This window comes from Pygocentrus nattereri, chromosome 11 (assembly GCF_015220715.1).
Source record: "Pygocentrus nattereri isolate fPygNat1 chromosome 11, fPygNat1.pri, whole genome shotgun sequence".
Taxonomy (NCBI): Eukaryota; Metazoa; Chordata; class Actinopteri; order Characiformes; family Serrasalmidae; genus Pygocentrus; species Pygocentrus nattereri.
In genome coordinates this window covers 25,157,864-25,170,401 of record NC_051221.1, presented here as the reverse complement: position 1 = coordinate 25,170,401, position 12,538 = coordinate 25,157,864, and the positions used below count along the sequence as shown (strand labels likewise).

The following is a 12,538-nucleotide window of genomic DNA, read 5'->3' as shown; positions in this document are numbered from 1 at the left end:
TGACTGGAAATTCAGGCAATCACAGTTCATTGAATTCTGTTTTCATTTTCATGGCCACACTTGCTCTCTGGAGTTCTTAGGAAATGATAAAGGACTCCAAAAAAGGAGCTTAAAATATCTTAGATACCTCTAGATACAAACAGCCTGATGATTTTACTTGGAGCATTCATAGACAGATGTTACATAACCAACTCCGGCTCCAACTGTCGCTCACAACAAGCTGGAGGATGACTGGTATACCAGCTACTGCTAAACTACAAGAGTATCTTAACACAAGAAAACCACATTTACGGTATTTCAGTCTCATGTCTCTTCAATGGAAGAAAAAAGCTTTAACACTGGCTTTAAGAACAGGGGATATTATAAAGCTTTTATCTAAGCATTTGTTAATGTAAATAATATTGGAGAACATTTTGAGACATACAGGTGTTGGTTCTTCAGGTAACTTATGGTCAGGTAACTTGATATGCCTGTTCATCGTTAATAACATTTTAAAGGCCAATTTGGTCACCTCACAGCAGAAATAATAATAGTAAGAGAAAGTAGCTAAGTTAATAAGATAAAAGATAAGTAGACAGACAGAACACAGACTAGTAACAAACATTTCTCTAAAGGACAAGTGAAATAAAAATAGAATAAATAGAACAGAACAATAATAAAGGGCGAAAACGCGAAAGGTCAGTACATATGCAGATTATATATATATATATATATGTGTGTGTGTGTGTGTGTGTGTGTGTGTGTGTGTGTGTGGATATATGGATATATGAGCATCAATGCAGAGGGAAGTTACTTTCTTTGATTTTGACACTTTTTGGTATGTGCATAATAATAGATCTGATGACCTCACTATTGTTCTGAAGTATGGAAAAGAGTCAAATTAAGGAATCCTTCTGAGTATAAAAAGTATGCTCCAGCGCTAGAGGGCTTGTGCCTTGCCTGCTTGCCTGGATGTGGTCTGGAAGAGGCATGGAGCGCCCCCCACCTGTAGGAGCGCTGCAGTACAGCCAGCCAACCTCAGCGCGGTCACGTGGAGCACGCAGACACCGGCCAACCTACTTCCATACGCCTCAAACTCTTTTACATAATGTTTCTAATCCCGTGTGTGGCGCGGTGCCAGCTCGGCCTGAGAGGACCCCGGCCGCGCGCGCTCACTTCAGGTCAGTCCAGCTCGCCGGGAGTGAGACTGCAGACACAGCTCCAGCGCCTGCCTGCTTTCTGGAAGCACCGAGCAGGACAGCAGCTCGGCAGAGCGGCGGTCAGTGAGCCGGGGTCGGTGAAGCAGCCCTGAGGAGCTGGTCTGGGACTGCGGCCAATATCTACAGCGGCTATGGCCACGTGAACAACGAGTTAACCTGATATTATGCAAGTACAACATACAGCATCCTTAATGAATGACCGTAGTCCACATGAACGCACCCTTGCGAAAAAGATGTATAATACTCCAAAATACTGTGAAGTTTCTACGGCGCCGTGTAATACTTATATATTAGTGTGTAATACTTCTGTATATCTCAGTGTGGTCTTCATGTAGTACTGTCTTAACGTGATCTAAAACAGTATATAAGATAGTAGTGAACTATCGACACTGTATAGATGTACCATGAGGTTCCTAAGGAGTCATGTGGACATTCTGATAGTACTGCTGTGACTGTGACATTTTTCACAGTGGCCCGGGACAGGGCTGACCAAAGTGTGGCCGTTTAAATTGGCTAAGCAGAAAGTTATCCTCACACCACAGCCTCACACAAAGAGAACAGATTTTTATACCAAATCTGAATGAATTTTTTCCCCCTTTCTAAAATTTTATTTTTGGGACAAATCAGAATATGTGCCTTGAGTAATGTAGAATGCATTTTGTAAGAACATGATTTGAAACCTTCTTTATTTGTTTAGTCTTTTGTCTTTTTGACCTTTGGCCCACCACAAACCTTGGACTTTGGCCTCGCAAGACAGAAAGTTTTGGCACCTCTAATACAGACAAAATGAGAATAAATAGCTTGTAATTCCTGTAAATTCACATTCTGGAGTGTCAGTAAGGGAAAAATACTGATTTTCCTTTCGAGGATTAAACCAAAGCTGTTATGAATCGTATGAGAAAAAAAAAACTACCATTTCATAAGAAATCTGAGTAAGGCCTTTTAGAAAGTTACACAAATAAATTAAGACCAAAATGAGTCAAGAGAACTACTTAAAATCACTGATGTAATATCAACAACTGTATAAACCTGCATTTTTCATTGTAATAATATTTACAAATAATTTGAGGCGTTCAGTATGTTTGAATTGGAAGAAGCATCCTGTTTGAATATCCCTGCATGCAGTCTGGGATTTTCCAGGTTTACATTGCTTTAAATCATCTAAGTAGAGCTCAGTGTAACATTTAAGTCAAAGGAAGACACAGTTTAGCTCTTACATAAAAGAGCTGACTGATTTCTTAGAATGAAAACTGGAAGACAAGAAACACATTTCTGACAGGATAATTAAAAATGACTGGTACAAAATGCTTTGAAAGCCTTTGACGGGTTTAAGAAAAAAACACAAGGCTGCAAACTTTACATTTGAAATGATAATGACACCACAGTAATAGAATTACAAATAACACAAATTACAAACATAAAAAAGGAAGAGGGAGTAGAAAAAAAACAAAGTTTCAATGAAAAAGTTTTGTTCTTTAGCAGGTTCAAAGTGAGGTGCCAGCAGGTGACAGAGCTGTCGGAGAGCTAATGGCAAATTTCTTTACATCTGCTGAGAACGCACCCCAGAGCTTGTTTCTCAGGAGAACACGAGGACTTTCTGCAGAGCCCTCCTGATGTGCAGCTTCTCCTCAGGCTGGCTGTCTGGGATCATTCCCGCACTGCGCTCAGCGCTTAGCTGGACACCAGGCCTCTTCTGCCTGATGCCCTGTAAACCCATCTGCGTGAAGTTCCGACAGAAATCCAACCTGACCTCCACCAGGCTGTTGCCATGGGTCACCACCGCCTGCAGGACAGTGTCCGTCAACCGGGAACAGTTCTCAAGACACAGCTTCTGAAGCCGCCTGCAGCTCTGGAGCACGCTAATAACATCATGATCTGTGATGTGTCCGCAGCCGGACAGGGTCAGGGACAGCAGGTTTGGACACCTTAAGAGAGATAAAAAGAGAGTCTTAGCAGAATAGCAGGACAAAGTAAATCATAAGGGTGCATCAGTTTGAAAGAGGTGATTCAAACGCATTCATTTTAGGATGTTAGAATCAATGTTAATAATTTTTGGTGGTTGGTATAGTGTAGTGGTTAACATCTCTGCCTTCCAGGCTATAGGCTGGGGTTCAATCCCCGCCTGGGCAAACACCCTACACTATACCAATAAGAGTCCTTGGGCAAGACTCCTAACACTGCCTTCGCCTACCTGTCTAAAATGATCAAATTGTAAGTCGCTCTGGAGTGTCTGCCAAATGCTGTAAATGTAAATAATTTTCACTGAAGTATGTGCTATTTTTGTGCTTTTTCTGTGCTATTTTTAAATAACTTATTGTATAAATAGTCTCTCCAGTCACATTTCTAAATTTGCTGTATTTGTATGTATAGTGCAAAATGGATAGAGTTATGGAATTTAGAACCCACAAGCAGGACGTAGCTAAATAAAGGGTTTAAAATAATTGTAAATCATAGCAAATCACTGTGGCATTTGAAATTTCATGATGCGCTCCATCGCCTCCTGAAGAATTGTAATAAAATTGAATTATGAGGTCAGAGTTTCAAATCCCAAGTGTTGTCATATGGGAAAATAGCATATTGTCACTGTCCAAAAAAAGTATCTCCTTTTTCTCTGTTTTTCTGTTTTCCACATAGTTTTCCATATGTTGTGTAAAGATTTATGATGAATGAAGCCATAGAAATCATCCAAAATCAAAACTTCTTTACATTAATTTACATAAAAAGCTAAGAGCATTTTTTACTCTCCTGTAAAGTTAGAATTTTTAAGATACATGTTCTACTGTGGACAGCAATGATATACAATGATACACGTTTATTCTCTGAGGCCAGAACATTCATGCAAGAATAAAACATTCATAAAAATATACAGCACTAATATAGCTGTAAATGAAATAGATAAAAAACTCAATAGTTAGGTGATTACAGACAGAACACTGTGTACTGACTGTTGTATGTAGCTGAGGAGAAGAAAGACAAGTGCCTGAGGAGCTTTGGTTTGGTTTCAGCCTCTTTGTATGTGATGTATATTTGTGTAACGTTTAATTTCTGTTCTTTTTTGTCCTCGTTTTGAGTTGGGAGCATGTCTATGAGCTGGGTATGGCTTCTGCATGTGCTCTGTTTGCCTTTTGCTTTTGAGTGAACATGGACTCGTGAGTTGACTGCATGATGAAAGCTCTTGGTTGATCAGTGGAGGCATCAAGTGACAGGCACTCCAGCACAGACAGGACTGATCTAAGCCAGGCGTCAATGGGATGGTAAATAACACTCGTACTGACATAGCAATCTGATTCCACTGACAATAGAGACATTTCAGGCAGTAACTTGAACTAACCACGAGATGTTTGTGGTGCATAGGTGACTTGAATGTTGAAGAGATGTTGAAAAGAATTCCCTTGGTATTGGTTTTAATTTATTAAATGCGTCATGTTTCTTTGTTGTTGCTATGGAGCATATTACTTGTTATCGATGGTGACAAAGTTATTGGTTGTTGGTGTGTAGATCCTTCTAGTGCATTCTCCACCTGTAGTGTCAGGAGAGGTGCTGCAGCCTGCTGGTGGACTTGCACAGGGCTACTAGACACACACAAACACACGTAAACACGCGTACATACGGCTGATGGCTGCAGCTTTGGGATGTCATTCACGTTTGCTGATGTGGATTACATAAAAGCTTACATAATCTTACCACTTAACCACATGTGAGGCCAGTGCATTCATGTAGCCTCTGAGTGTTATGGTACTGTCCCAATAACCCTGGACATAGGGCAGCGCACAACACATGCCCCTCCTTTTATTACTACAACTGGCTATTGATGGCACCAGCAAACTGAAAAAAGGGATCGCACCGAGAGGAAGGAGGAGTTAGACTGACAAGAATCTAAAGCCTGAGGGCTGTTAGGTTTGGCAGGCTTCATTTGTGTTGGTTTAAGTCTTTGTCCTGCAGCAGAAGATGCATTAATGTGAGCGAAGTATAAGTAAACAAGGCAGATATATGTGCTTCATTTCCCAGTTACATAATCATGCCCTCCTCTCTCATGGCACCGCCTTCCTTTTGTTTTTCTCTTTTTTCTGAAAGCACAGGCATTTTTCCAACAAAGCAGCCTGCCCGTCAGGCAGTTTCGCACTTCCGTCACTCGCTCAGTCTCATTTGCTCACTCTTTTACATGCACGCACACACATATGCATATCTCTGTCTCAATCTCATTTTTAGTGAATTGTGAAAAAGAGGCTTGGTGTGCAAGAGTGGGAACAGACCTGACTAATATTTTCCAAAACATGCACCGTGTACCCATTTCCCCATTAGGGTGGAGATTCAGTAAAACCACTGTAAATGGCCCTTTGCATTACAGTATGTTTTTTTTCTTACAGTACTATGCAAAAGTCAGTGACCACTTTTATTTCATTTACAGTAAAGTACAAGTTATTAATTTATCAGGAGATATTTCTGTGTAGATTAACGAAGGGAAAAGTAAAATGGAAACAGGTCATAAACAGGAGTTTCCAAAACTTCCAAAAAATATTAAAAGGTACAGAGAAAATAGGACTCCTAACAAATGTAAAAGACCCAGTAGACCACCAAAAATTTCACCATCAGATAAACAGTATTTACAGCTTACATTTTAAAAGCTTTCATCTTTAATTTTAAGACGTTATGAGTCTGAAATTATGTGTAGCTGTCTAGAAGCTGTTACTGAGAAAAGGTAGAAGATTTTCAAATCAAACTTAGAAGCTGCTTGCGTTCTCAGAACAATGACCTGACCACCCAGGAGTCCAGACCTCACCATCACTGAATGTGTTTGGAATGTAAAAAGGAGAAAATACAACCAACTTCTAAGACTGAACTTTGGAGGTGTGGAAAAATGTCCCTGGAGAAGGGTGAACACACTATTTACTGAAAAATATATATATAATTTTTGTTGAGGATTCTGTGTCATTTCATGTCAAATATATGTTTAGCTTTTACCCTGAAAAATGAATGACTTGTACAGGTTGTTTTGACTACGAATTCAATAAATGATGGTGGTGGTCTCTAAATTTTGCACAGTACTGTATGTAGCTTTCAGCCCACTGTAACTGAATAGTACTATGATTGGACAGTAATAGTACAGTAAATGCCCCATCTGTTGATCTGCCACTTATTTTTATTTTATTCTATTTTACTATATATTTATAGCAATATATAGTGGTGATATAACATGCATAATGTCCTGTGTTGCCATAGCCTGTGGAATAACTGAAATACACAGAAAGCACCCAACTCCAGGCCAACCTAATGACCAGTTAAAGCCAAGAGTATCAAAGTACAGCTGTGTGCGCAGATGACTGTGGTCAAACACAGTTAAGCCTTTTATTTTCTTTCTAAATGGTCTGTTTGGAGGCATGTCATTTTTCATTTGACACACCATTATATAATATTCATCAGTCTTTCTCTCTGCGGCATAGAGCAAGAATTTTTTCCCTTTTGTTGATCGCACAGGTCCACATAATGAAAAGCTATGCGTAGTGTCAACTAAAATTTGTAAAACAATACGTCAGGTCAAGCCGCACAATCCAAAACACAGAGGACTACATTGAAAACTGTAGGCCTTAAGTTCATTTTCACGCAGTCTAAACTGATTTGCAGGACTATGATGGACTATGATGATGTCGCCCTGCAGCTATTCAGCTATCATACAGTAATGTGTTAAGTAACAGTCAACTAAATTAAAATGGAGCTAGACACTGTTATGAGAAATAAAATTGGATCTCTGCATGAACTTAATAACACCATCTAAAACTAGCTTCGCATGGCACTCAATGTTTTATAGATTTTCCTTTGCAGATGAAATATATCTCCATAATGGTATCAGCCTGTGTGTATGTGAGAGCGAGAAAGAGAGAGCGAGAGAATGAGAGAGGGGGAGAGACTGCGACACACATGTGCATTCCACCTACGTCAACAAAGAGGCAATTGTAGGCTCCACCTGCCAAATGTAAATCTTGGGAGAAGAGCAGATGGGGGAGGGACGAGATACTTTGTATCTCTCCTCTAATTCTCTCTCTCTCTCCCTCTCACTCTCACTCACTCTCAAGTTACTCCAATTTTCTTTGGCCATTTTTCAGGCACAGAAATCTATCCTCTTCTCACTTTTGCCCTTCTGTGACTCCGCATACTCAGCAGAGGGTGTGGGTCTCTTGTCTTTGAGTCATGGTTGCACAGTGGGAGGTTTTTTACAAGCCTGGCCGTCCTCCGGAGCTTCAGCAGAGATATCACTGCTCCTCTGAAGCCATCTTGTGTGACAGCACCATGAAGCTGAGCCACAGAGTTCCATACTGTCTCCAGTCATTACAGGCTGCCTAGCTGAAACTGTGCAGATCCCTCATTAAAACCGCATACCGCACACCACTACTCGGACACCACTCAATCAAAGGAACTGCCCTTTCAATCTCCAAGTGAAATAAGTTGAAAAAAGCAGGACATTTCCATATTGTCACCTGTATCAATAACATCTTCTGGACTTGTGATTAGAACATCTTCTGCTTGTGATTAGAGTTTGGGACAGAGTAGAGGAAACTGTAAGACCCTTTTCTAGTGGGAATATACAGTTGAATTGGACTGGCTTTCATACTCAAGTCATTTTGAGTTTCCTCTCACTAAAATGTGTACTTTATTCCAGCAGACACTCAAAGGACTTCCTCATGCCCTTCTCATTCAGATGTGCTCCCTGAAGATGCAGATTGATTGTTGAATGCTACTGCAGAGTACGTTTATCTGTACCCACAGGCAATGTTGTTGTTTACCATCATGTTCGTTTAAAAGAGAAAGAAATGAGTGGCAGCCATTTGCATCCTTCTCTCCACAGCCTCTTGAGGAAAAATAATTGAGTTCCTGGGGCAATATGGATCCTTTTTTCTTCATCTTCCAGAAGAAGTGCAGGTTTACATCCTGTGGGTTTGACTGACAGTCTCAGAGGGGTTTGAGGTGCACAAAATTGGACTACGAGCAAACTGTTGGAAGGACATTGGCATATTCATGCTTCAAAATGCTTTTATTACCCAGCCAAACAAACACCTGAGACTTGGTATTGTAAGTATTCTAATGCAGAGGTTTGCAGTCCTGGTCCTGGAGTATCCTTATTTTGCATATTGTGTTATTTTTCCCTGCTCGAATCCATCCGATGTAACTATTCACAAAATTTATTATCTGATCTCCCAATTTGATACAGCAAAAATAAAGAGTGGCTGAAAATGTGTCTGATGTTAAAATATTAAAGTTTCCATTTTCATTTTGTACATTCAACATTCTAAAAATACAATATTTGAAACAAAAGTTGTGCTTGATAGTGTCCAGATCTTATGCTCTAGCCCAGGGGTCAGCAACACGCGGCTCTGGAGCTCTTTTACTGCCCTGCTGCAGCTTCTCAGCAGAATTAAGAGTTTTAGGTAAAAAGTAAAGTAATCCTCCTTTGCAGTGAAATGAATTCTGATCATTCTAACACACTGATCTAACACAGTTTTAACAATAAATGGTCTTAAATGCTTGAGTTACATGTATAACTGCTTATTTTCACCCTTCAACCCCAGAGATTGATGCACAGACTGCTGGTCGCACAGAGACACCAACAAGAATCTCACCTAGCTAGCAGCTAACGAAAAGGCAAAGAGAAAGATTTAAGACAAATATCAATAATTTGGAGATGAATGGACTTATTTGCATTTATAAGTACTCCAGCTGTTTTCCTGATATGTTTAATTTGCAATGGGATTGCAGCTGATTGCAGCAACTGTCAAACACTAAAAAGTTGTAAGGCTGAAGTGAGCTTCTTACTCGCCAGCTTCTTGTTTGAATTTTTATGTTCCACCATAAATGGTTCAACAGTTTGCTAGGATACATAGCTAGTGACATTCTGGCACCTCAGGCACCATTTAAGGGTGAACAGGAAAATTTGAACAAGAAGCTGGCAAGTGAGAAGCTGACTATTTTACTTTGTTCCTGCTGTGGCTTAAAGGGAAAGTCCACTTATTTTTCAAAATGTTTGTATAATTAAATCATTGAGATATAAACAATGTCACACAAAGTGTTTTGATTTGAAAATCTCCATTCTATAAAAACTTAAAATTTGGATTTCTTCACAGTAGTCATGATGGGAACCAGAGGTCACCATGTCTAGAACACAAATATAGCCATTTTATTTACTATCCAATACAACCAGTGAATCAACATATGTCTTCTAAGTTTTCAAGTCATGTTGATAATGGTAAAGTACTGATAAATGTGGAAAAAGTGGTCTTCTTTGGGTTCTATTTTGCCCTGCAATGCTCTGCATGTACCTGTTTGACATTCATGAATTAAAAAAATCTCAAAAGCAATTTTTCAGGCATCATGTAATAACTTTCTACATGGTAGTTTTTAGAGATATTGAACTCTTTCCTATCATCACCACTGAGAAGAATTATGACCAGAGAAGTTTATGTAGAACAATGCGTTTCAAATCAAAACATGACATTTTACATAATACACATTACATCATAAACAATACATTTTGCAAAAATAATAGAAACATTCGTAGAATACCTCTTCAATAAGTTAAATGTCCCTGGAGAGTTTAGATTATAAGTAGAGTTTACACCTTATGGTTAAAAACGCTACACTAACAAGCTAGACTATGTTGTTGTGCTAATCAATTATAGGCAAGTTGGAAAGGACAATAAATTTGCCATAATGCTACTATTAACTTGATTATATGACAAAAAAAACCTTTACTCGATCTGTCTATCTAAAAATTGGACCTTACAAAAATATAGTTTGTATAAAGTTTTCACATGAACCGAGTTGTACTCTACAATTTGAATGGGACTTTTGCCAAAGTTCTTCAAAACTAGTCCACCCTCGGATTAGGTTGCTAATGCATGTGTGGGCACAGCATGAAAAAACATCAATTAACAAGCCTTTCCTGAGCTGAAGTGGGTGTGTTGGAACAGGGAAAACACCTTAATCTGCAGGGCAGGGACTGTGGAACCAGGCTTAGGTTTTAATGTATGGGATTTGTTCAGTTACATGGTTGAAAAATGTCCACAGATAAAGAGCATTTCAGATCTTTAATACATGCAGAAAACCCTGCTGTTTCTGCTACTGCTATTTTTATCTGCTCAACATCTGCAAGATCAAAAGCACGATGATGAAAATACTAGGGGGTGGATGAAGTTCAGACAAAACAAAAAAGCACTCACATGTGGCACACACGCTCCAGGAAGTGGCTGACAAGCTTCTCATGCTTGCTGCACAGGTCTCTCTGGAATGTGGTCTTCATCCAGTCTTCTATGTTGCACACTTTGACCCTGCTGGAATGCCAGCATATACTGACGTGTCTGAGCGACGGGCCCAGGATGTAGTTATTCCTCTTGAGCTCGCATGGGGAGAAAAAGTGGAGCAGAGACCACAGCCGAGGGTCCAGGAAGGCTTCTCTGAGACGAATGCAGGTCAGAGACAGGTTCCTCCGACTGTCTTTGTCCAGGAAAGAGAAGAGATGTAGCAGGCACTCTTGATTGAGATCAGTCAGATGCATCATAAAGAGAATAAGAGAGAAGGAAAAGAAAAGGCTTAAACTCAGGCTGAGATTTGGCCTGTTGACACACATGCACACCCACACACAGAGCAACAGCAGCAGCAATGAGGCTGCAGTCTGCTCTGCATAGCCTGGATACATGATTCCTTCCCTGGCTCTTCCTCATGCACAGTAGCCCTGCACATATAAGGTCGTAAAGAATGGGAGTTATTTTGAGAGGACAACAGCAGGCACGGTCAAAAATGGAAATGTGTAAAAGCGTTTGCACTCACACACATGGTGCTGCTCCATCTGTCTCTCCTGCCTGGGCCGGACTCAGACAGATGTTTGGACGGCAGAAGCTTGTGTTTATCACTCACAGTAGAGGCTTTTTATCAAGGGAGGGCTTTCACATTCTCACACTCAGGAGGTGAGTGAAAGATATAAGGTGGGTAAGCTCTATACCAGTCAAAACATTTTTTCTTGTGGCTGCCTATTATAGGCTGATGTAGCTGTAGTATATCTTTAGTGTTCTTAGGAAGGAAATTCCATACAAACGTCAGAAATCACCATTTCATTTATTTAATTTCAAATCAAAACCATCACTAAGTTATTCATTTTTCAGGAGATATTTCTGAAGAGATTAGATGTAAGACAATCCACTTGCATGGATTGGAAGTGGAAGGGGAATGTCTACAGAAAATAAGTGAAAAGCAGGAGTTTTCTTAAAAAAGGGCCTCCTAACACCACTGCTTAAAACAGTACTTCAAGCTTTCATCTTTGAGACATTGGAGAAAATCACTCTTGCTTTAGGCCTGGGGAAAAAAATAGGTATTTCTGTCCATCCTTCCACTATAAGAAAACAGCTGCAGTAAGACTGACGTTTGCAAATTAAAAGAAGCAGCTGGTGTTCCCAAAACAATGCACTGACCACCCCAGAGTCCAGACCTCAACATCACTGAATGTGGGTGATTACTTGGATCGTGAGAAGCAGCAAATGTTAAAAACCTGGAAGACTGAACTTTGGAGGTGTTAAGAAAATATCCCTGTAGATTTCTTTGAAAAACTCAAAGCAAAACTCCTGAAAAGAACGGAGGCTGTAATAAAGACAAAGAGTGGTCACACTTGACACTTAATGTTGTTGAGGCATCTGTGTAATTATCTGTTAAGTATATGTTTTCTGGTTTTTGTTTGTTTTTTCCCTCAGATGCTGAAAAATGTATAACTTTTATTTAATGGCTATTTTGACTGGAAAATAAGTAAATGAGTAATTTATGTAATTTATAAGTAAAATAAGTAAACTTTTGCACAGTATTGTAGTTGCAGCTTTGTTTAAAAAGGGCAGGACACATAACAACCAACACTACAGTTGAAAAGTTTGAAAACACTGGCTTCAATACTATAGTGATATGTGATTCTAATATTTTCCCAATACTATTCAAACATTATGTAGGAAGCTGTGAAAAATCAAGATGTTCTTGATGATGAATGGAACTATAGGATCTCTTATGTCAAGAAAATGTAAATAGATAATTATGGGTTTTCATTTAGGTATGGTTGGGTTTTTTTTTTGCTATGTCATACCTTTTTCTTTTTCTCAAGAAATCTAGATATGATGTAAATAAGATGTAAATAAGCCATCAAGTTTCAGTGTGTAGGTTGGAACATTTCAATCTACACTGAAAGTATTACTGGAATATCAAAACCTTGTATCTCTTAACTGAAAACTTTAAAAACAGGAAAAAGTAGTTCTTACTTTAATAGATGTCAATGTAATGATATTTTACTGGCCCATTTGTTGAGAATGTTCACACAT

General features: G+C 39.3%; 1 protein-coding gene and 1 long non-coding RNA gene across 2 annotated transcripts; one reads left to right on the top strand and one right to left on the bottom strand.

Moving 5' to 3' along the window:
• Nucleotides 1-1,868: 1,868 nt before the first annotated feature.
• On the bottom strand, nucleotides 1,869-10,919 carry fbxl22 (F-box and leucine-rich repeat protein 22). The gene is made up of 2 exons (XM_017708359.2): nucleotides 10,409-10,919; nucleotides 1,869-3,124 (listed from the first exon to the last, which is right to left on the bottom strand). The coding sequence occupies exons 1-2, from the start codon at nucleotides 10,882-10,884 to the stop codon at nucleotides 2,776-2,778; spliced, it is 825 nt and encodes a 274-aa protein (XP_017563848.2). The 5' UTR covers nucleotides 10,885-10,919; the 3' UTR covers nucleotides 1,869-2,775.
• Nucleotides 7,862-8,430, top strand: LOC108433648. The gene is made up of 2 exons (XR_001858312.2): nucleotides 7,862-7,939; nucleotides 8,041-8,430. It is a non-coding gene; the product is annotated as an uncharacterized LOC108433648 (long non-coding RNA).
• Nucleotides 10,920-12,538: the final 1,619 nt, after the last annotated feature.